The sequence below is a fragment of the Tyto alba genome, unplaced genomic scaffold (genome assembly GCF_018691265.1).
Source record: "Tyto alba isolate M040663 unplaced genomic scaffold, T.alba_DEE_v4.0 Super-Scaffold_14, whole genome shotgun sequence".
NCBI lineage: Eukaryota > Metazoa > Chordata > Aves > Strigiformes > Tytonidae > Tyto > Tyto alba.
Genome location: NW_024881276.1, coordinates 29,820,876 through 29,845,810, shown reverse-complemented (window position 1 = coordinate 29,845,810; position 24,935 = coordinate 29,820,876). Strand labels below are relative to the sequence as shown.

Below are 24,935 nucleotides of genomic sequence, written 5' to 3'. Positions count from 1 at the left end.
AGAGTTATCTGAAGACAGTCATATGTCAAGTCAGCCACAAGCTGCATAATACCTGCTTTTAAGTTCATCCATGTTCTTTTTATATACTGTGCTGTCAACAAATGAACAGGCATGCAAAAGGAACCACCTAAATGCATAGAGGACATAAATAAGAAGGCAGTTAAAACATCTCCTGCAAAGATTTCGCAATACAGCATACAGCTTCCTGGCTTCTGTTTGTTAGAGTTGTTACTAAATAATTTTATAGTTCCACAACTAGGCTGAAGTTAAAAACCTTTTGTTAGGAGTAACTCAAGGGTTATCTTCACAACTGCTAAGTGCAGCTGGCCCAGGCATTACCTAAAATGAGCCATCCTTACCCACTTTGGCCTGCGCTGGAACCACCTGTGGTACAGAAGTGGGCCTCGGGCTATTCTGAACGAGGCCTGTGTGCTTCCTTCTTTCTTACACTACGCCTGTTTTCAGCCTAGGCTCCTGGAAAAGACACATGCTCAAAGCCATCTCTTTCCTCCTCTTAGCAGCTGTAGAGGGAGCATGACCATTCCCATTCTCTAAAACCAGAGGAGATGGTCAAGAAAAACTTGCAAGAAAGCAACTTCTGGTGGGAAAGGTAGGTAACCTCAGAAAGAAGCTCTTGCCCTGCTCTTAAGAAAACTGTTTTTCAATCAGGACCTTCCTGTAAGAGTTCTTCCAGAGTCAAAGACTAAGCTTGTGCTGGTCAAGTGCCAGGTGCAAGATACTGTAAACAGGTTTAGTTACAGGCTACACTTGTTTCTCACTTAGTAAAAAGGCCAACAAACATTCCCAAGCTCTGCAGCAAGAAACTGACAGACCTGAAAACAAAAACCTTGGCTTTACTTACTAGCTGGTGTAAGACTTGCTTAAAGGTCAGTACTACTCGAGCTACTGAGTACTACTGTACAATTCCCGTGTGAAGTTCACTGTTTTGAGAACATAAGAGAAAGTTTATTGCAGTTTTCAGAAGTTACAACAAGACAACTTATGTACACAGCAGTGATTAACACCAGTGAATATATCGTAACTCACTGCAGGATGGTGAAACTGGGGTGAAGTTAGTCTAGCCAGTAGCACAATTTCAGCTGCAGTATTTGCTTCATATTCTGTCCACTGGAAAGATTCCCACAAGGGAGCAATTAGATGACTAACAGTATACAGTAACCATGCACAGAAGTTACATTCTGCAGTTTTAATACCATTTGGTCAGCAATCTTGATACATGGGAAGTTATAAAAGCTTTTAAGACACAAGGTAGATTCATCAAATGCTTTAAAAACCACATAGAACTTACAAGATAAGGAAGTCACCAACAGCAAGATGAATATACAAGATCAGTCCAAAACTATAAAACATCATTGTTCTCTCTTTCTGTATACCCCAGCTAGAAGAAACTGGATTTCAATAATGGAAGCATTCCCATAAAGTGCCCGTGGAATTTAGGAGATAAATACATTTTAACTGGGGCAAATGGCAGTCCTAAAACTGGCAATTATTTCAAGGTAAGACTGTGAACAATAAATACATCTACTATATCCCCACTTGAAATGCTCACTTTTTAAATAGAAGAGGTAATGGGTAGCAGGGTAACTGTTCATTTATCAGCAAAAGGCTTCCCCTGAAGAAAATTATGCTAGCATAATTTTAAAAACGCTAGTCTGACTCTCATTTGTTCTTTATATTCCTTAAGTATGACTGGCACCTGTTTGGTTTGTTGTTTGTTTGTTTTTTATTCTAATATCTGTAAATACATTAAATACTAATTGGTATCTATTACACTAAACAGCACAAGATTAATTCTAAAGACTGTGGTGCTACCAAATGTCATTGGTGCCATAGCAATCAGAAGTCAAGAACAGTTTGATTTGCCATGCAGAACCTGCTTAATACAGGGCCTTGTTTAAAAATTCATAACATTTTACCAAAAAAAAAAATAGCTACTTTATATTTTTCTGAACAGTTATATAAAATTCTTTAAATCAGCTCTAATCTCAGCATACAATAGAATTTACCTTCATTAAATACAGGCTTAGCTGGGTCACTTCCATGTGCTGACGAATCCTTCAGGTTACGCAGGCAGCCCTTGCTGTCAGCCCTTACAAAATCAGCTCTAGCTCACCTATGCATAAAAGTAATAACCCCTTCCGCAGGGTACGGGCTTTATCCTGCTTGGTCACTAATAGTTCCACTGAAATCTCTGATACATGTGAAGGTTTGGAAGATCAAGTCTTAGGAGTTGATGGAAACCCATGTAGTTGAAGAGAAAAGCCTGAAGATTTCAGAAAGAAAGCCTGGCATTCCCTTTTTAAGATATATACAGTCATATGTACATATTCACAAATCTGTCCTGTGAAAAGAGGGAGCTTATTACAGAAACTGTAATTTGTCTCAGTTCATACGATTTAGAAAGCAAAACAAGAATAAATGTAAAGATATCTACATACATAGTACGACATAGCAACTATGGAATAGACAATGCTAAACATGATCTCTCATCCCCATAACTCTTCCGTTCTTCCAAACTTGTAGATCAGAGTACTAAAGGGAGAAAAAAAAAAAAAATATTAGACCACGCATAAGGTGGAAAAAGTAATTTTAATAGTATCCTTATAATCTTATACTATCCACACTGCAAATCAACATCTCCCCAGTAACCTTAACTTTTATTCAGGTCAGTATCTGTTTTTTGTATGTATATTTCATTTACTATGCATTGCTAAAACTATGAGATCCAGCTGAAGCAACTGCTCAGAAAAAAAAATGGCCAGTCTCACAGTAAAAGCAGCTGCCCTTCTGATGACAAACATTCTGGTATTTAACAGATTTCTAGGACCGATCCACAGTTACAGAGCAGCAAGTCTCATCCTGGCATCTGGCAGTCAGCTGAACATAATGCACCATGCTAGGATGGAATCTGAGCAATTACATTTTATGAGCAAATCAGAAAGAATATTGATCCAGTGGTGGGTGAGATCCAAATTACAATTTGTTTTCCAAAATGCCTCTTATAAGGTTGGATGCAATTATATATTGTCACAAATCAAACAAAAAAAAAATGTTGAGGGAACACAACCAAGCGTGATTTCCTTATACTTTAAATTATTTTTTCTTATAGCCAAACAGGTGGCAAAGAAGGGCAGTGTCGTAGTAAACCAAAGGAGAACGAAGCGGGCAGGAAATGAGAAATACTGACACTGAGAACAACAGCAACAAGCGATGATAAGTAAAACAAGCTAGACACCTGGGCAATTAACTAGAGAAAAGAACTACTAATACAGCACGTTAAACTAAGTAAAAGAAATTGGTGGAGTAACAACCAGGGCTGAAGCACAAGTCCTGAAGGAGACACGTGGTTCAGGGAATACAAACATTATGGAACAGCACTGATGGAAGAGAATCTGATTCAATCAAAACCAAAGTTTTGGATCAGGACATTGAGATGGGCATCACTGCCCCAGGTCTGGTCTAAGGTAAGGAGTCTACGGCAATGGATGGACTTATCAAATGTTACTGCCTGAAATGCATGGTGGGATAAAAAACAAAGAGGTTTTTTTTTTTTATTAACAAGGTTGTAATTTGTCTCACAGTTCATACCTAGAAAACAAATTTTAGAAGACAAAACATGACAAACCTGCAATACATCTGGATACAGAGTGCAACAGAAACTAAGGAAAGACTTTCAGAAACAAAAAGCAGCTTCAGAAAAAGTTCAAACTACTGAAATAAGACTAAAGATTTCAGGCATGGTGAAACCATTCTCAAAAGTCTGCCTTCATTAGTATCCCATTTCAATCATGTGCAAGACTACAGGAGAGATCTAGGAACTGCTGTGTTCTGCAAGAATATAACTGATTTTCCGAACAGGGAAGCACAGTGGAGCCAGTCAATCTAGCTCACTGCAAAGCATTTGCTACAGTACTAGAAGAAAAATTGTTGGCACAGTAATTTAAGTGCGTAAGAACTTGCAAAAGATGAGCTTATGTGAACTTTTTTACTGACTGATCTCAGAACTTACTCTAATGTTTTCATTATCTTCTGTTAAATAACAAAATTCATGGTTTGCAAAATGAATTATACGTATAAAAAGTTATTACACTTACAGATAGTTTCAAACTGTCATATGATATGCTTAATGATGTTAAGTTAAATCAAATAAATTAAGTGTAAATATTACAAAATGTACCATCATGCTCTTAGAAGAAAAATTATCACTCTTAAATAACTGAAAGCTCATCCAGTAGAAACAAATCTAGGCGTATCAATTATCAGATAACCAAGCCATCGGTATGCAACAGTCAGGAAAAGGGCAATGGGATCTCCCACCTAGTGCTGTTAGGATAAATGCCAAGGTATCTGCAGTGCAGAGGTGAAGGCACTATTGCCATTATCCAAAGACACTGACAACACCTCACCCAGAATACTGTCTATATCCTTGCTCATCCACAGTCTAGAGCTGTATGTTTAGTGAGACCTGAAAGAGCGGGACTAACAGGAGATGGAGGGAACAAAGAGCCTCTCACAGGCTGAGAAGGGCCAAATGAAACACTGTTTCTAAGCACTGGAACAAAGGGAGTAGAAAAAAAAGTAGCAGAATAGAACAAAAACAGTTTTTAAGAGTTTGATTGGTTTATGCATTGAATAATATCACATTGGCTCTCTGTACAATGCCAGTTTACTCAGAGACCCACGAGGTCCCTTCGGTTTACAGGCCGCTATCCTCAAGCGAAGGTCGGGGTGGGTAATAAAATTGAAATACAGAGGGTCCTGCATTGAGAGCAGCAAATGCCACATCGTGAAAGGTCCGAGCCTGGAGTCAGCCTCCAGGTTTCAGAACTTATTTTCCAGGAGTATCAACGTGCACGGAAGCAGGTCAGATACCCTTTTGGAAGAAATCTGCCCAGATAACTTACCTGAAAAATATCAACGCATTTTGGAAAAACACTGCTAATCCAGGGTAAACATTAGTGTCTGCAAAGTAAGTAACAAAGGAAATATTAAGTTCTTTTGTACTGGAAGGTGTATTTAACACACTATTCATAGTACCATTTGCTTGACTACAAAACTAGATGGTATGGCTCTGACACACTTCAACTCTTCTGGATTTTCTGCCTTTTGGCTGACAGCAAAAGTACTTTTCTATATGTGAAAATAAACAAACTTACTCTGTGTAACATATGCTCCAAAAAGAATCCACATTGAAGCAATAAGTGAACCAAACATCAACATAAAGCCAATGAAGAGCCAGACACGAGCACCTGCAGGAAATATTAAAACCTCTGAGAACCATGTAGACTGTTATCCATAGTGACAGATGATCCGAGCTACTACTCTATGATGATACAGTATGTCACCTGGCTGAAGGCACAAAGAGAAAGGGTTAAAGCCAGCATCAAGGACAAGAGAAACCAAAATTTGCTTTCTCTAGTAAAACACATAGTAGCTGGATCCCCCTTATTTTAGTGAGCAGACACAACTACCAGAAATTTCCCCTCACCTGTAGGGAATGCCTATAATATCATTTAACACAACTTGGGAGTGGACTCATGATGAGGTACTTTGCCAAAGCTATAGTGTTTCTGAGGTAAAGATGGAATTCCAACAGGGTACGTAAAACAAACACTTCCTGCGTTTACTTCAAAAAGATGTTTTTCAGATGGGCAACATCTACTGTAGCTAGGCATCACCTGCTGAAAAAGGAAGATGATGCCATTGAAAATAATCGACCTGCTCACTCATGGGAAAGGAAAAATATTTGTATGCAAAGATTATCTCAAGCTGATTTATGAATGACACGCAAAAAAGCATTGTACACTAGTTCAAAAATCAGTAAATCCTACCAGATTTCCGGTGAGGCATTCTACAGATCACGTGAAAACAGATGCTGGGATCCACAGGGGAAGTAGTAAGGGAATTATGAGTGAAAGCAGAGAGAGGACAGCAGGTCCACAGACACCACACAGTCAGTGACATACAGAGGAAACAGTGTTTGTGATACATTCTAGAATAAGACATTCTTAAGGAATGTCTGCTCCACAGTCTACCACAAGGCAGAAATTTATTTCTCCCAGCAGCTATACAGGATTTGCAGAGAAAGTTTAGGTATTCAAGACATATAGAAGTCGAATGTTTCTAAGTTCACCTTTTTAACAAAGAGAGTACTTATCTTCAAGTGTTAATTTCGTAAATGAATTAACTTCACAGAAGTTTTCTCCTACTCCTTAACTTCTGATTATTATTTGTTTAACCACCACTTAGAAAAAAAAATCCAACAACTAATCAGTCTTTCAACTCAGCATGATTTTTAAATTTAATTTACCTGTTCTTCCTAAACATCCATCACTGTAGCTGTCTCCTCTCACCTGTGCATTTGATACAGCATTTATCCTAGGAATAAAAACAAAGTATAGATTTCAGATCATTACAAAATCAATTTAAAGTTATAAGTAAAAAGATAGTTCTTTTTAAGATGAGATAAATTCTGGGAAAATTACTTGGCACTCTGTATAGTCACATATAATAATATGTCCCTTCATGGAAGGATTCCAACTGGGTTTCAAGGAAACCCCACATTTCTTCGTAAGTTTTACTGACATTTTTATATTAACAGACCTGTCAGATGAAAGAATTGCCCTTTTCAGTGATTGAAATATTCCTGGTTGCTTTCTGGCTGTTTAAGTTTGTAAAATATCTATAGCCATTTCACAGGAATAACAGCCAGTAACACAGTGCTCTCATGATTATGATACAAGTTGCTTTCCTTCACAATGAATACTGTAAGTATTCAAGTGCGAAACACTCTGTAAGGAGGGACAATACATTTTCTTAAAATGAGTTACACTGCTGAGGAAAGAAACCCAGTAGCTTTCAGATACCAAGTGTTAAGAAGGTCTTGTGTATCTACATGCATCCTTTTTTCTCACCAATATTGTACGATTCACTAAAGACTACTACTTCTCCTTCAAGCATGCCACGTTTACATCTTTATAACAACAGCTATACTACTACTACCTCTCCCATTTGAGGAAGTTTTTGGCCAGAGACAGCTGTAAAAATTATTTTAAAACGGGGGAACATGCAGTCAAATGTTTTATATTGAGGTAAGAAAGTGGGCAGCATCACATGAATTTTGATCTAGAAACATAAGCACTTGTTAGAGAAAGCCACATGCGTGAAGGAAGGTCTGCGTTCTGACATTCCAAACAGATGGGGCGTGATGGACAGAACAGTGAATAACCAGACTATGATCAGAAACAAAGGCCACAGGTAAAAGAAAAAAAGGCCTTTACACTGGCATGCAAAAAGGTACAATAAGATTACTCGTAAGTAATTTATAACCAAGTGATTCAAAGTTTTATCATATACTGCATTGTCTAGTAAAAACTGTGTTTAACAGTTCATGTTCATCTTACAAGAACTCCCTTTATATCCACTTACATGAAAAAAGCTAGTGTTGAAAACACCCCACAGGTATGGAACGCGTGGTTCATCTGTTCTGGCTTAGGGTAAACAACTGCAGCATCTATCATTATCCACCAACCTGTGAAAAACTAGAAATAAAATAGACCAGTATTATGAGGCTGGAAGGGTACAGAGACAGGCAGACAAAACACAGAAAATGCTCATGCATACCACTGATTTAATTGACTTTTAACAAGTGCGAACTATTCTAGGAAGTTATTAGCTTTAATGCAAGTTCTGCATAAACCTTAAAGCTGATGTTTTCAGAGAAGCATTTGGGAATTGGTCACATTTTCTATACAAATTAAGTATCAGTGTATGATTAAATTCCCTGTACAGCTTTTAGAAGAAGAATCCAGATCCTAAACATATATACAAACTATGTATAACATAGGTGCTCTAACATACCTCATTAGGCAAAAAAATCCACTAGGTAGTTCAATCTTTTTTAAAGAAAAGATAGCAGAACTGGTACATCATTATCAGACAAGATGCAAAATTGTGTGACTTGATAAAAGGCTGTGTACCAATTACATTTTTAAAAATTTTAAAGAAATATACTGGACTGGGGTTGCAGTTAAGAGTAAAATTTCACTGAATTTGAAACAAAAATGTAACTGTTTGTCATAGTTCCAAATTTGTCAACGCAGTTTTGATTCACATACTCTCAAAGCTTACCAATACACCTGCAACTATTGAAGCAATGGCATTTCTTCTTTCACTCCAGTCAATACACTCACATTCCGGCCACCGGAAGTTGTCTAGGAATCCTGCCATTTCCTCAAAGATTAGATTGCCCTTCTTATTTTGTACTTATACATTAACTTTTCCATTAACAACTGTGTCCTAAATACCTGAAACACAGGCAAAGATGCATTTAATACATAGTAAATATTTAATAATAAATTTAATAATAGTAAAATCTTGAGATGTCTGACAACTGTCAAGAGCAATCTTTACAATGTGTGGGGAGTTTTGTTTGTTTTTTACAGAATAAAGTATTCCATATATTTTACGGATCCTATATTGAACTATATTCAAAAAAACAACACACCTTACAAGCAGAATTACAAAATAAAATCAGCACACGACCGGAAAATGTATATAACTATTTACATATAAATTATTGTATCTGAAACAGAAATTAAATAGAATGTACTGTTTGTTCAAATGTACGTAACACAAAAACAAAAGCAAGCAAAAAAGCAGGAGTGAAAAAGCAAGTCTTTCAATCTAAGTTTCATCTTCAAACTACAATCCTCTCTCTAGCATTAGCAGTTAAAAAAAGTAAGATACATAGATACAAGAGGGTTCCATCCACAGATCAGAACTTGGTCTTTGAGTCAGGCCAAGGAATCTTGCATAAGATACCCGTATTTCCAGTCTCCAAATGAGATAGATAATATAGTGCCTTTCTAATACAGGGGAAAAAAGAAATCAACTCAGTGAATCGACTAATACAAGGGTAAAGAATGTCCTGCTTCACAGAGCGTGGTTCACACAGAACTTTAAATACAGGAAGAAGAAAGTACAGTTAATTAGTGTTACACAGCGACTACTAGAACAACCCAGTTCTCAAACAATTTGGTGAGACAGTAGCTGTGTAAGATTCTGCACTATATATCTATCCTCACAGTGCAAGATGATTAGCATATATAGTTTGAACATCAGAAGTTCAAATATTTACAGCTTTTCTATTTAGCAGTGACTCATCAGCCACTCTTAATGCCGTTCTATTTTGCTTCAGTATTGTCAACTTCTGTATTTTCCCAACCAATAATTTCCAAATACTTGTTAAAGGCTAGCAACAGACAAATGTCCTTAATGATTATGTAACAGGACAGACAGATGCAGAACATTTTTCTGGTTAATAATGGTAATTAGAAGTCTACAATGAGAAGTGAAACAAAAATAAATACACTGAGCTTACCTATACTACAAACACAGGCCACCTCCTATAAGATAAAAAAAGTTTGTCCTCCTGAACCTAGTTCCAGAAGTCCATCCATAGTTATGATGCTACTTTAAAGCATTAAAATCAATCACTCAATTCCAAAATGATTTTACTTTTGTACAGTATCTCGGCTCAACTACATAGTTATTTTCCTAGATTACACTTTTACCTAGCAATTTTCAGATCCTTATTCCTTCTACAACAAAACTGCCAGGCAGTGCTATGACAGATTTACGACTGCTCCTACAGCCCTTCCTTTTTTTCCACTCTTAAAATGGCTCCATCTGTACTTTTATTTGTTCCTCTTCAAACCCTGAGCATGCCTCCCCGCCATCCTGCAGCAACCCCTTCCTTCCCTTCCCCTCCCACCCACCCACTCTGGCCCACAGCTGGCAGCTCCCACTGCTGTCACCTCTCCAGGCTCCACGGCTCTCACCCTGCGGTGCAGCTGGCCGCAGGGAGGAGTACACGGACAAACCCGCTGCGCTGCTCCTTCTCCCCCCTGAACACAATCGTGGTTGTATCAAACCTACCCAAGTTATTACCTTGCCTGCAAATACACTTCCAGTCATTTTCAGAATGACTGAAGCTGTATTTCTTCAGAGCTATATTTTCCTCTGGATTTTTTTTTTTGCCTAATGGATCATTTATTTAGATATACTATTTAAACTAACCTCCTTCAAACATAATGTAAAGTTCTACTGCGATTCAGGAGGCAGGCCAAGAAAAGCCACTGGAAAAAAGTGTTTCAGATATGTCAACAACAGAAATTATCTTTCACCCTCTACTTGGAAGCCATCCAGAGGTATCTTGACAGGCTGGAGAAATGTGCTGACAGGAACCTCATGAAGCTCAGCAAGGGGAAGTGCCCGGTCTTGCCTCTAGGAACAACCCCACACACCAGTATGTGCTGGGGACCACCTGGCTGGAAAGTAGCTTGGCAGAAAAGGACCTGGGGGCCCTGGTGGACACCAGGTTGAACATGAGCCAGCGATGTGCCCTTGCTGCAGAGAAGATGAATGGTACCCTGGGCTGCAATAGGAGAAGTACTGCCAACAGGTGGAGGGAGGGGATCCTTCCCCTCTGTTCAGCGCTGGTGAGGCCACACCTGGAGCTCTGTGTCCAGTTCTGGGCTCCCCAGCACAAGAGAGACACGGGCACACCGGAGAGAGCCCAGTGAAGGGCCACGAAGATGATGAAGGGACTGGAGCATCTCTCCTGTGAGGAAAGGCTGGGAGAGCCGGGGCTGTTCAGCCTGGAGAGGAGACGGCTCAGGGGGATCTTATCCATGTCTATAAATACCTGAAGGGAGGGTGCAAAGAGGACGGAGCCAGGCTCTTCTCAGTGGTGCCCAGCAGCTGGACCAGAGGCAGTGGGCACAAGGCAAAACACAGGAGGTTCCCTCTGAACACCAGGAAACACATTTTTATTGTGAGGGTGACCGAGCACTGGCACAGGTTGCCCAGAGAGGTGGTGGAGTCTCCATCCTTGGAGATATTCAAGTCATCTGGGCACAGTCCTGGGCAACCTGATGTAGGTGGCCCTGATTGAGCAGGGGGCTGGACCAGATGCTCTCCAGAGGCACCTCCCAACCTCAACCCTTCTCTGATACTTGAGAAATAGCCTGTTAAATTCTTGAATGACTTAAAGAAATCTTCTTACTTCTGCAAAATTGCTCTAGTTCAAAAGGCTGAAACAAAATGAAAAAATCATTCCCTTCTAAGATTGAAAGAGGATATATAGTTTGTTTTGTCAGCTAGTATAATTAAGCCAACTTCCAATCCAAAAACTGACTAGCATTTATCCTAGCAAAACCCTTTCAACTTTGCAAAGTCAATAATGATAAATGTTACGGATACCATACATTGCACAAAACTCTGCCTTAGTTACTAAGTGTCTTTTAAACACTAGGTGACAAACCAGAGGCTTTTTAATCTCTTCAGAAATGTGAGACAAAACCTCTCTCAACACCTAGTTGTACTGGATAACAGATGGGAGTTTTCACAACTGCATCAGTGACAAATGAGTGAAGTTAGGGAGACCAGAAAAAGTTGATTCATGTATTTTTTTTTTTTTTTTAATACCTTCGAAGATACAGGGCAACCTTCTGCCAAAGCATATTACTTTACCAGAAATTGTATCTTTGTTGCTTGATACTGGATCACAAATCTGTACTTTGCTTTAACCTTATCTTTGTGCTCAGGAGAGAAACACCCTATATGATGTGAACAGGTGAAATAAACACTATCTGTTGATGGTTTTTCTATAGTAAAAACTAGTAACTGACAATGCAATTCTGTTTCACGGGAATAAGATGACAAACATGCAGAAACAAGGTGCAAAGAATTTGCAACAGAACACAGACAAGAAGGCTAAAATTGTTTTTACACGTGTCTAATGCCAGAAACTAGCTTTGATTTCACAAAGCAAGCTTAGTGATAGGGCAGGTGTGAAAGAATACAATCGGCAGTAAAAGGCAACAGAGGTGCTAATGCGAATGACCTTTTTCTAAGGTGATCTAAACATTAACTGACATCATTCAGAGTTCTGCAAAGGAGTCTTTCACTGGGGCATTTCAAGAGCCCTACTTAACAGTAAAATAATCAAACATTTCTCTCGCTACTGACACAGCTCTGTATGTGTACAGACTTCATAGATACATGACTAAAAAGCAGTGACAAACCATTTCTTCCAGCATTACTGAATGCACCTATGTTCTGTGACCAATGTGTGGATACTCCTCTCTCTGTGAGGAATTTGATCTCAAATCAAACACACACCTGATTGAGGGCACCCACATGAGGAGGGCATAACAAATATGGGATGTGGGGTTTCCCTAAAAAAGGACAGCAGGAAGTAGACTACAGGATTCCAGAACAGTTCATCCAGCCTCAAGTCCAAGCAACTACTTTCCCCTGCTCTCATTTAAAAGGTAAGCACAGAGCTGATCAGACTTACTAGAAGGATGGACAGTACGGAGCCAACCCAGATGCCACAAGGTTGGACACCCTCTCACAAGCTGTTAAATAACCACCTAGTTATTATACAATGCTGGGTTTAATATGCTAGAGGGAAGAGATACACTGACACACTGGAGAGAAGGGACACCACCCAGAGGGACCTTGACAAGCTTGAGGAGTGGGCCCACACAGACCTCATGAAGTTCAACAAGGCCGAGTACAACGCCCTGAACATGGGTTGGGGCAATCCTCAATACCAGTACAGGCTTGAGGATTAATGGAATGAGAGCAGCCCTGTGGAAATAAAGGATGTGAGCTGGAAATGTGCACTTGGAGGCCAGAAAGTCAACTGTAACCTGGGTGGCAATCCCAAGCACAAATACAGGGTGGGTGATGAGTGGGTTGAGAAGGACTCAACTTCTCCTTGCTGAGAAGGACTTGGGGGTATCAGTGGATGGAAAACTGATGATGACCCAGCAGGTGTGCACTCACAGCCCAGAAAGCCAACCGTGTCCTGGGCTGCATCAAAGGAAGTGGCCCAGCAGGTCGAAGGAGACGATTCTCCCCCTCTAGTTGCTCTTGTGAGACCCCACCTGGGGTACTGCGTCCTGCTCTGGAGTCCTCAGCACAAGACAGACACAGACCTGTGATCTGTTAGAGTGGGTTCAGAGGAGGGCCACAAAAATGGGGGCCTCCCATTTGGGAGGGCTGGAACACCTCTCCTATGAAGAAAGGCTGAGAGAGTTGGGGTTGTTCAGTCTGGAAAAGAAAAGGCTGTGGGGACACCTTATTGTGGCCTTACGACATATAAAAGGGGCTTATAAGAAAGACAGAGACACACCTTTTACCCAGGCCTGTAGTGACAGGTCAAGGGACAACAGTTTTAAACTGGAAGAGGGTAGACTTAGATTTGACATAAGGAAGAAATTCTTTACTCTGTGGGTGGTGAGGCACTGGCACAGGGTGCCCAGAGAAGCTGTGGCTGCCCCCTCCCTGGAAGGGTTCAAGGCCAGGTTGGACGGGGCTTTGAGCAGCCTGGGCTGGTGGCAGAGGGGTTGGGACTGGGTGATTTTAAGGCCCCTTCCAACCCAAACTGTTCTGTGTTTCTGTGTTAATGTTTCATATGTATGTAAGTTCTCAATACCCCTAGCAAATAAAGAAGGAAATAATAAGATATATTTCAACTGTGAAAAAACAGTAACATTGTGAAGCTGAGTCTCCATCAAGACCACAACAGATAGGTTAAGGTTTAGCCTCATATGGGTTAATATGATTACATACATAGGTTTTAGTCCAACTGTATCCTACTACACAGAAAACTCTGAAGAAGACAGATGAGTTCAGCTGACTTTCTTACCTGAATAAAGATACAAAACTCACTTTTACATCCACACACTTCACAGCAAGGAAACAGGTAAAACTCCTTGCATTAGCTGTCCTTCAATGCCCTTCCTACAGTCTGTCTCCTCCCCCTTTCCAAGGGCAGACAGGCTCACCCACTGTTCTCAGGAAACATTTCTCACTCATGCCCAATAAACAGAAACACAAGAAGACTTGCAAGAACAAATTGGTGACTGAAGACCTAACAAAGACAGTTATACGTACTGTAAAAATAATATTTGGCAGATGCTAGCACTCAGGTTAAAACAACTAGAATATTATTCAGGCAAATGAAGTGAAACGAAAACACTAGAATTGGCGCTCAAAATTTTCATCTGGAAATCAGTTTCTCTCCCCCAAAATAAACTGATTTAATTTGAATAGCATATTAAAGCAGTTACAAGAAGATACAAAAAAAGCCTGCGCAAACAAAAGCTGTGCAAGGGCCCTAAAATACTGTCAGGTTAGCAGAGAATGGAACCTCCTATTTCCAAAGAAGAAAGTAAAAGATCGACAGGAGGAAGAGAATAAATTTAAACTCAAGAAAACCCTATTTTCCTCAAAGAAGACAGTACCTTTCACGAGCAACCAATCAGAATATGCTTTAAGCCACACAACTTCCCTATATACATATACTATGAAAACGGGGAGTCACTGTAAGGAGCTTATGTGAACATTTCTATCAAGTCCACTGTAATTTTTAAAGGGGGGTCTTTCGACCACTCACTCATTTCAGTAATTACATGCAGTTTCACTTTCAGTTTCCCATACACCACAGCACAACGCTGTATTGCCTAGTTTTGAAGAAATACAGAAAGACAGAATGAGAAAATAAAGGAACTTTTAAATAAAAAAAAAGAAGGCTGTGTGGCAAAATTATTAAACAGACAATTGCCTTACAAAAACCTGCATGATGCTCAGCCCCAGAGCAATGCGACTGGTGTCTACAGTAAGTATTCTTTAAAAGCACCATTAAAGTGTTTAGACTTGAGGGAGGCAGAAAAAAAGATCAATTCTGCAATTATCCACGGGCCTATTTTTGCTCATAAGCTTATGCTACGTACATCAATATTTATTTAATGGGCTCAAGCCATGACAGGGCAATATGAGGCAAAACCCCAAAGCTGCAATCAAAGTCCCGACAGTGACTGTTACGCTGAGGGCTGCGTTACTTAGGAAAAAAATAAGTCATTTTTTCTTAAATTTCATCTACGGACCTCAAACTTTCTGCTCGGCACCACCGCTTCCTCTCCCAGAGGCGCCCAACGCCCACCCGAGAACGACCGGAGCGCGGCCCCGCCGCGGGGAGGGCCGGGCCCCGCCGCCCGCCCCGGCACCCGGCGCCAGGCCCGCGGCGCCCCGCGGCCGAGGCCGCGCTACGGCAGGAGGTGGCGGCTCCGCCGTGAGGGGCCGGGGCAGCGCGGCCGGACACCGCCCCCGCCCCAAACCCGAGGGCGCGCAGGGCCCCTCCGCCCCGCCCCCGGCCAGCACCGAGGAGGGGCGCGGGGCAGCCCCCGGGTACCGGGCGGGGGACCCACGAAGCCGGCCCGCGGCCGCGAGCGCAGGCGGAGGAGGGAAGAGCCGCCGCTCCCTCCCTTCCCCCCCTCCACGGGCGGAGGGTCCCTCGCCACGCGGAGGGAGGCGGCACCGCGCACCGGGGCGCCGCGAGGGCCGTTGGCGGCTCGCGAGCGCGCGCGCTGCCGCTGGACACCGGTGTCCCGCGCTACCCTCCCACCAACGCGCCCCGCCGCCCCATCGTCCCCACCGGCGGAGCGGCAGGAAAACAACGGCCGCACGTACCCCCCGTCCTGGGCCAGATTCTTCCGCCTGCGGGGAGCGGGAGTGGGGGGGGGAGGGGGGCGGTGCAGACAGACCCGCGAGCGACGCGGCCGCCCGCCAATCGGAAGCTAGCCCGGCGCGTCACCGGAGGCTGGGTGAGGACGGGGCGCCACGATTGGCCGGCGCGGCAGCCGACGCCGGCGACCGGAGCGACGGGCGGGAGGAGGGGCCGGCGCAAGCCCCGCCTCTTTCCTGTCTGGGAGGGGGAGGCCGCTGCCCGGCGGGGGCGGGGCCCCGGCTCGCCCCGCCCTCCCACTCCCCCCACTCGCGGATGTGGGCGCCACATCGGGCGCCCGGAGCCAGCTCCCAAAACGGTTGTGACCCACGTCGTCTTACACCGCCCCACGAGTAATGTACAGCGTGCTAACAAGCTGCTCCCATTTTGGAATATACACACTTCACCACAACGTGCTGTTACACCTGACACCTACACCCGGTTCAATAAAAAACGGAATCCATAAGCAATTCCGTGTTCCTCTTTCAGCTGTCCAGGAAGAAGCACCTGAATAATTTCTTTCTGACTTCGCCGCATTTCCCACCCAGGCTCCGCACAGCCTGTACGCCACCCCCCCTTAGCAGCCGGCTGCGCTCCTGCCCGCTGCATCCCCGTTTCCCGAAAGCGGGATGCGAGCAGGGCCTAGGCCCGAGCCAGCCGCCAGCCCTGCCCTGCGCCGCTCGCCCCAGCGCCTCTCCCTGACTGCCACAGCCAGGGAGAGCCAAGAGCATTTCTGCACGTTTCGCTTGCACGGTGGATGCGAAGAGATGTCTGCTTGCAGCTTCGTTTTGAACGTGTCCGAAACATATCAACTGACCCCAAATTTTTGACTCTCAATGAATTCCCTTCACACTTCCCATGCACAGGATTCTGTTCTCTTTTTCTGGCTTTCTGGGCTATTTCTCACCAAAGCATTGGAAAGAGAGCCATACCAGCACCAGAGGTACCTTAGAAAGAACCACCTTCTCATAAAATACAGACTGTTGCCTATTATGAAAGATTTGATGTCAAGATTTTAGAGATGCTAAGGGAAAACTCTGTGATTGAATTAATTTAAGTTATTGAAGTTAGGAAAGTGGTTACTTTGAAAATTCACACTGTGGTAAGTTAAAGAAGTACAGAATCAATCTGAAAAGCAAGAAGTAGAAATTTAAGAGTGGAGAAGGATAAAGAGGAAGGTATTTCAAGGATATTGTTCAAGAACAGTGAAGAGCAATATGGGGCACTAAGTAAGAAAATTAACACCGTGAGACAGGCCTATTAAAGATGCAACTGAGTGGCCACAGAATATTCAATTTCTTGTTAAAAGACAAACTGCGACCCCATGAAATCTCACTCAAAGTTACAAGTTGTATTCAAAGCCCTCTTTTCTCAGCTCCCCTCCTTTTCCCCTTCAGTTGTATGTGCTCACTGTGTTCCACCAGGCCTGGAGCTAAGCCACAATCTTCTTTTGGAGAAGCTCCTCCTTTCTCACTTTATCTGGCCCAGTGAAGAGGCTACCCACTGCAGAGAGGATCGAGAGGAACAGTTGTTTCTTACTCATGATGCTCAGAACCATACCACGAAGAAAAAGTTTGTAACAAAACTCCTGCCTTGCTGTTCATTGAAAAAGATCATAGCCTTTCTTTTTTTCTTCTTTTTTAATTCATGTGTGCCTACTCTGCAGCCTCCAATCCTGTTAATACGTGTGCCATCATCTTCCCACCTTCATCTGGAAGCATTACGTGCTGTTTGCTTTCCTCCTAATATCCTTTCTTCTTTCCAGGCCCTTCCCATCACCCCTCCCACCCCCATGCAAGCACAGACACCTTTCTGCTTTCTTAACAACTGATCTCAGCTGTGGGAAGGTAAACTGTGTGGTTGCCACATCCAGGGAAACACAATTGGTAGGGAAATAACTTCAAGGGAGACACCACACATCTTACCCCCCTTAGTGGCAGTTTCTCCCACTAAGAATAAAGATTTACCACTTGCCTTTGTCTCTTACAGCATGCCCTGCTCTTGCTTCTTGTGACTTCTATTCCTTCTCCTCAGAGCCTTCTAACTCCATGTGCATCCTGAGAGCCATTATTGCTCTGAAACGAAAAGATATTCAGCAGGCCTGTCCTGGTTTCAGCTGGGACAGAGTTAATTTTCCTCCTAGTAGCTGGTACAGTGTTGTGGTTTTGATTTAGTGTGAGAATGATGCTGATAACACACTGATGTTTTAGTCATTGCTGAGTAGCCTTAACCCAAGTGAAGGACGTTTCAGTTTCCCGTGCTGTGCCAGCGAGGAGATGCCCCAGAAGCTGGGAGGGAGCACGGCCAGGACGGCTGACCCGCACTAGCCACAGGGATATGCCAGCCCACAGGCCCTCATGCTCAGGAGATAAACGGGGGGGAGCTGGTCGGGGCGGGGGGCGATCACTGCTTGGGGACTGGGTGGGCATCGGTCAGCGGGTGGTGAGCGACTGCACTGTGCATCACTTGTCTTTCTTGCGTTTTACTTCTCTTTTTATTTTTCTTTTCATTATCATTTAATTGATCATTATTATTTCATCACTAGTATTATTATTGTTATAGTTATATTTTATTTAAATTACTAAACTGTTCTTATCTCAATGCATGAGTTTTACTTTTTTTTTTTCTTTCTGATTCTCCTCCTCATCCCATGGGGGGTGGGGGAGAGGAGTGAGCGAGTGGCTGCATGGTGCTTAGTTGCCAGTTGGAGCTAAACCGCAACAAGGCCTCAACATTTACAGCATATGTAGAAGCTCTTCAGCTTATAGGACAGCCTGAGACGTTATTTCACATAGCCTACAGCCGTATGTCTTTTCCCTTTATGGGAAAGCACTAACATGTATAATTGTAGAGCTTGCTAGTAGTGCTTGAAAGGGCCATCAGATTGTTGGGCAAGAAACAGATTCCTCATCCTGAGAAAAACTGATACCTCAATTAATATATCCTAATACTAAATATAAATAATATTTTGTCTTCGTATTAAGATGTCATCTAGATAAGTCTTTCAAGCCACAAGCCGTACGGTAATTAGACCAACACATAGGGAGTTCTGGGAATAAGCAACATGTATCTATATCTGGAATCAGCAATGATTTCTTCCTTTTGAGGTCAGTAATAAGATAACAGTTATCAAATTCAAATTATCAGTCTAGTGTCAGACAGAAAAATTACTTCTGAAGGCCATTCTCTCCTGGGTTTTTTCTGCTTCATATGCAGTACTTGGTATTACTTGTTCTAGAAGTACTGACTAAATACTGCTCTTAAGATTTTGTGAGCTCAGAGCAACAAAAAAATAGACCAGCCCTGCAAAAATATATGCCTCCACACACCTGGGGAAAATAAAAATTTAAATTATTTTTTTTCATCATCATTGCCGTAAATGTTGACGAAGTGGATTTTTGTGCCTGGCAATTTTTCATGTCAACAGTGTAAGGCTGATTTAAAGTGCTGAGAGTCAGGTCACATCTACTCCATTTCAAACCAAGTAGTTTTGAAAGGAACATAAAAATCACTCAGTATGCTGACTCATCCATTATGGCAACTTAAATATTTAAACTGCTGATACTTATCTTCATTGTGAGCCAAAGTGGATTCCATCAAAGCTGGATTATTGCAATTGGGTTTCCATTTACTCTTGTGCAATGAATTCCATTTGCAATTAGCTCTTTTTAAATCTGTCACTGGATTAGTTTAAACAGCAATTCAGATCCAATTCCTGTGGATCATAATGAGAATCAAAACCCGGTATTTTTAAGAGTACTATGTCAAAGGACTTCCATAAAAGTGTGTTTAAGTCACACACTTTCATTAAAAGCAAGAATGCATAGATAAATTATTGAAATAAACAGACATCCATACACACATCTGCTAAAATGAGTGAGGAGCTTATGAGGTCAAAGCCTTCTGGTATCACCCAGTCTAACACCATGACCTCAATGAATCGCATCATCTGTATCACAAAGAAAAGGAGGACAGGGCAGCAAGCTGAACTCTCACCCAGAAAAACAGCACTGCCATGTAACCTGATTTTTCTTTTTGAGCATTCAGACTGGGGCTACTTACACAGCAGATTTTGCTCCCACTTCACCACTATAAAGGACTTAACTCCTGTATCTGCAAGAGGCCCATTATTTCTTACCATCTTTGTAAACTTGGAGAGCCGCTAAAGAGTACCTTAATTACCAACTGGCCCAACCGATCCATGCGCTGCTAGCGTACCCTTGCCTCCTAAGGGGATCTCAGCAGACGGGAACAAATAGCCACGATCTAACCCTTTCAGCTAACACCAGGGCACGGCACAGCATGAGCACCCCAGCAGCATGACCTAGGGGCAATGGATCAGCCTGCACATAATGCTGTTCTTTTTACTTTGGCCACCTTAATTCCTACGATGAGGTGTGTTAAAGGGAGCTGAGATCAGCCCTATTTTCTAAAACATGACAGACGCCTTGTCATTATTACTTACTTGCTGTAACACAAAGGCTTGAAAGACCTATAGTGTTTACCAATAAATAAATGATATTCAATTATATTACTAGATTATATAATACCTTCTGACAAACAATACTTCGATTAATCCATTCTACCAACAAATATAAATAATGCTGCATCTGCATGTGAAGACCTCACCTAGATGAGCAAGAGCACAAAGGCCAAAAGGAGCAGACGCGGTGATACCTGCCCAAAAGCAAACGCATTAACCCAGGCTCTGCCGGTGCCGGGGCATCTGCCAAAGGGTGGTTGTGACCATCATCCAGTTTTCATTTTTGAAACTCCCGAGAGTGGAAATTCCCCCTCCGTGGCATAGCCAGAGCCTGTGGGGCACCCTCCTACAGACTGTCAGGGCACAGCACAGCTCCTGCGCAGTTGGAGACAGTGACAGTCTGAGTCACAGAGGCATGAACCAGGAAGGGGGCCCAGACAGATACTGACATATCTGGTCACACCTGCTCAAAGTCTTCCCGGAAAATCAGGTTGTGTGGGGAGCTGGGAGGTTACTAAAGATAAAGAAGTCTTTGGCATCATGGAGATTTTCCCACCCTCCAAGCCATCGCCCAGAAACTTTAATAGTACAGCAGTATTTCACAGTAAGTTCTCTGATGCCAATATTCTAAAATATTTAAATGATGCAATTACTTTAGGAAATTAATATTCCCTTCACCTCTCGCCTCCAAAAAGCCCTGTGACTAGGGTACAATTTTGGCCAGTCTTCCTTATTTACTTGGATGCATTCTGAGACCTCCTTCTGTGTTAGAAGCCAAACCCAAAACTGGACTTCTGCAGAATGTACAGCACAAGTCCAGACATCTAGAACCCTCTCTTCATTCCCACTTAATTTAACCTTGAAGAGATTAATGTACTTTTAAAAAAATGCATTAAATCTGTCAACAATTTATGAGCTGTCAGCATTTAAATAAGCAAGGATAGAGGTCGAACTAATGGGGCACAGCAAAAATTTTATTTCTACTTTGTCCTTAACGTGTTTTTGTTATGCCTCAGTTTCACCTTCTGAAGAGATAACAGACTGTAAAAGTGATTAGGCTAAAGTGAAGCATTAATTTTGATTTAAGAAGTAAAATGAGCTGCAAGAGTATAACTGAATTTATTTGTTCCTTAGCAATATTCACAAATAGATCAATTAAGCACCTGCAAATGCACATCAGACATCCCAAATCCTTTTAACTGGTGTAACAGTGGACAGCTGGATTTTACATTTTCAGTGTACCTGTAATTTCTCTAGTGCTGCAGGTTTCATTAATAAAGTGCATTTAAAATCTTGACAAGATAGATGAACTAGTATTATCTTGTTTCAGTGTAAGTTTAACCACTTAAATAGAGAAGACTTCCACCCAAACCTTTTAACATTTTCCTCTTCATTTTCCTTTGTGTCTGAAACAGAAGCCTCTCTGTTTTCCATCAAAGCTTCGTAAGTCTTTTGTGCTCGAACAATTTCTTTGTCTGCACTGAAGTGCACCATTTGTCTGCTCAGAAGAGGAACAACTAAATTGAAGTTGTCAATTCTTTTGTTTAATTTCCTGATATCTTCTATAAATTGCTCACAAATGTGATTCCACTGCTTTTGGCTACATGGCGTCATTGGCCCTCCAAGCTTACTTCTAGATGCCACTATACTCTTCCTTAACCGCTCAATAGTTTCCCGTATTTCTTTCTGCATCAGGATCCACTCTGGCTGGTAGCCATTGTCTATCAGAATCCTGTTCAAGTTGTGAGTCATAGGGTCAATATGTGGACAGTCTGAGAATTTCTGCAAGGGTTTCCCTTTGCCACTGAGGTTGTCAAAGTCTCCTTTCGCCATCGATTCCTGGATGAGGTCCTCGACCAACCGTTCAACTGCCTGAGTTATTTTCACCTTTTTGCTTTGCCTCACGTCTTTGGCTTTCATTAGGTCAGTAGCAGCATACTGGCTTTCAAGTCTCTGCTTCCGATACTCCAACACTTGTTCAGTAGCGCGGTCTACTCGAAATTGCATGTACTGCTTTTCTCTTTGGCTTGGAGTTCCAAAACCAACGCCTTCAAAACTCAAGTAGTGTCTATGCTGTGGTGCTTTTGATTTCAGCTGATCTTCCTCCTCTTCATTATTCTCGGTTGATGTCTTTTTGGATGCCACATCACTGAGCACGACTCTGTACGCTTCTTCTACTTTCATAAATGCTTCAGAATCAGCTGTGGCAGAACCAGTGTCTGGATGGTATTTTTTGGCAAGACTTCGATAAGAGTTTCTGATATCATCAAGGGAACACCCTTCCTCAAGCTCAAGAATTTTGTAAGAGTCCTTGACGTTGCTTTTAGGTTTGTAACCCGACAACATTCTGCTGCCACAAATGCAGGGAAACAGCTTCACGATTCTTGGAATCATTGCTTGACGCCCTGTGTTGTTAGTCAGCATGACACAAAGCCACTTAATATTTCTTCAGATGCAGCTACATTACAAACAATGACCTAAAACCACAGTTTTATAAAAATTGTGTTAACTATGCTTTTTAAAAGAACTTACATGATTTAAGTATTATCTTTAACTTGTTATACCATTTAAAGAAATCCCTACAAAATTTCAGAACCATATGCAATGTTATTTTCTTTTATGGACTAATATTGAAATCTGCATTTCTTATTAATTACTACTGAAGTAGTAGTATTACAGTGTAAATGAAAATTAATTCACAATAACAGTTTTCTCCTGGTATAGCAACAGTAACATGGGTTTGTTTGCACTGCAGACTTCCCAAAAAGCCAAAGCTTTATTGCCTTTCTGCAAACTCTGTGCAATGTAAACCTGAAATATGTTGAGCTGTAGCTCTGCTGAAACGTATCTCTCCCCTTTCCTCGATACACCTACATTCAGCCATCAACTGCATTTTCTACTCACATACATCAGTGCCTCAAGACCTTGTATATTCTCAAAGGATCTCATTACAGTATCCTTTTGGTATTTCACAGCATCAACTGAAGTAGCGTTCAAATTATAGATTCCTTCAAATTAACTCTTGTATCCCAGCAGGACTCTCACATTCTAGTGGCCAATCTCCTGCATTTGTGCCAGGTAAGGTTATAAAACTGGAACTCAGAACAGATCAGTAGCTGACAGCATCTCATTCTGTCAGGAATACCAGCACTTCTGAATTATTTTGGGAAACAGCAAAAAGAACACCTTTAGCAAACGACAACATAAGTAAGTCCTCATGCAAAATTAAAAGTAGAAAAGTATCATACAAACTGCACACACAATTTACACATCAGCTAAATTCTCTTTATTAACGAAAATCCTAAAACAAATGCTGCATATGTAGTGCTAAAGAGTCTGCTTTTGCAGATTCATCAGTGACTACAACATATCATCTGCTGACTTCCTTTCCAAATAAAAAAATAGGTTAAATAAAGATTAAGGAATAAATAGCGTTTGTATGTTCTGCATATAACAAACTGCCCTTCTGCATTAACCCACCTGAAAAGAGAAGGGAAAGGAGACCTACTTGGGACCGGATGAAAGATTGGATCAATCCTGAATGTTTTCAGTTGATTTTAATCCAGGTAATGCATTAAGTCATCAGCTTGTGGTTATTATTATGGACCTTATTAACATGTTGGGGGTTTTATTTATGATATAGGTGATTTATTTCCTTCTAGGTGGTCAGCTAGATAATAATTTAGTTACATATGGCCATAAAAATCCACACAACTACTACTTAAATGGAAAAAAAAAAATTCAACGAATACACTTTTGAAATTCAACATGCTGATCTGAAGCAGACTTTCTCGCAACTCCGTAGACTTGATTTTAATATATCTGTGCTTAAAAAAAAAAAAAAAAAGGCAAACCCTGTATCAAACGGTACGTATAGCACTCGCCCCACGGCGCCGAACGGTGCCGGCTGGGGGGTGTGTGTGGGGGGAGATTGTTATTCCCCAGCCGCTTGAATTCAGCTCCCCGCGGTGAGGCCGGCGCAGGGGGGAGAAGACCGAGCTCCCCCCCCCCCCCCCCCCCCGGGCAAGGCCGAGGAGGGCGGCGTTACCGGAGGCACGCGCCTGGCGCACGAGCCAGCCTGCCCCGCCGCCCTCAGAGCCCCAGCGGCTGCCCCCCCGCAACCGCCCCCCCCCGCGCTGGGCGGCGGGGGCACGGACAGGCTCCCGCCCGGAGGCAACGCTGAGGAAAGCAGTTACCGGCAGGCCCGCAGCGTGTCGCTCGGCACCCGATTCCCTCCCCGGGGGTGTTGGGTCGGGCGGGGGGAGGCTCCCCCCGTCCCCGCCCGCCTCACCTGGTCGCCGCCGCCCTTCCCCCCCGAGGAGGGGGTAACGGAGGAGGAGGAGGAGGAGGAGGAGGAGGAGGAGGAGGAGGAGGAGGAGGAGCGACCGCTGTTACCCTTCGTCCAAGGACGGGGGCGCGCCGCGCCGCTCAGCCAGCGGAGGGAGCCCGAGGCCCGGCCTCGCACTGGCGCGGGCGGGGGGGGGGGGGCGCGGCGCGTGGGCGGGCTTGCGGGGGCCCCTGTGGGCCAAGCGCGCGTGCGCAGTGCAGGGCGAGGGGGGTGGGGTGGGGGGGTGTCCGGCGTCGGGTCGGGGTTAGTGCGTAGAGCGCATGCGATGAGAGCGTGCGGGAGGCGCAGCTTTTCTCGTTCTTTTATTTTACTACATACGCCTCATACACCTAGTCCTTCGCTGCTTTTTAGCCTTTGTTCTCCGGAGCGAGTTCCGCCTTAGTCGGTGGCACCTCCCCCTGCCTCTTCACGGGCCGGTGAGGCGGCTTACCCTGACAGAGGCCTGGTCTTTCCGCAGCGACCTCGCCCTTGCTCGTGGCAGGGTTTTCAAAACGTTGTGGGCG

The 24,935-nt window shown here is 42.9% G+C and overlaps 2 protein-coding genes across 8 annotated transcripts; both read right to left on the bottom strand.

Annotated features, from left to right (window-relative positions):
• Nucleotides 1-944: 944 nt before the first annotated feature.
• On the bottom strand, nucleotides 945-17,031 carry TMEM50B (transmembrane protein 50B). Of its 4 annotated transcripts, XM_042788558.1 has the most exons (8): nucleotides 15,568-15,682; nucleotides 8,152-8,327; nucleotides 7,450-7,562; nucleotides 6,332-6,399; nucleotides 5,178-5,270; nucleotides 4,926-4,983; nucleotides 2,460-2,553; nucleotides 945-2,362 (listed from the first exon to the last, which is right to left on the bottom strand). In XM_042788558.1, the coding sequence occupies exons 2-7, from the start codon at nucleotides 8,248-8,250 to the stop codon at nucleotides 2,508-2,510; spliced, it is 477 nt and encodes a 158-aa protein (XP_042644492.1). In that variant the 5' UTR covers nucleotides 8,251-8,327; nucleotides 15,568-15,682; the 3' UTR covers nucleotides 945-2,362; nucleotides 2,460-2,507. The 4 variants fall into 4 exon arrangements, with proteins under 4 accessions (XP_042644492.1, XP_032867178.1, XP_042644491.1 ...); XM_033011287.2 differs by lacking the exon at nucleotides 15,568-15,682 and adding an exon at nucleotides 17,013-17,031 and having other exon boundaries at nucleotides 945-2,553; XM_042788557.1 differs by having other exon boundaries at nucleotides 945-2,553.
• Nucleotides 17,032-21,174: 4,143 nt separating this feature from the next.
• Nucleotides 21,175-24,584, bottom strand: DNAJC28 (DnaJ heat shock protein family (Hsp40) member C28). 4 transcript variants are annotated; one of them, XM_033011415.2, is made up of 2 exons: nucleotides 24,480-24,584; nucleotides 21,175-22,561 (listed from the first exon to the last, which is right to left on the bottom strand). In XM_033011415.2, exon 2 carries the CDS (start codon nucleotides 22,506-22,508, stop codon nucleotides 21,411-21,413), a length of 1,098 nt encoding a protein of 365 aa, XP_032867306.2. In that variant the 5' UTR covers nucleotides 22,509-22,561; nucleotides 24,480-24,584; the 3' UTR covers nucleotides 21,175-21,410. The 4 variants fall into 4 exon arrangements, with proteins under 4 accessions (XP_032867306.2, XP_032867304.2, XP_032867307.2 ...); XM_033011413.2 differs by lacking the exon at nucleotides 24,480-24,584 and adding an exon at nucleotides 24,376-24,449; XM_033011416.2 differs by lacking the exon at nucleotides 24,480-24,584 and adding an exon at nucleotides 23,565-24,424.
• Between the last annotated feature and the right edge of the window lie 351 nt (nucleotides 24,585-24,935).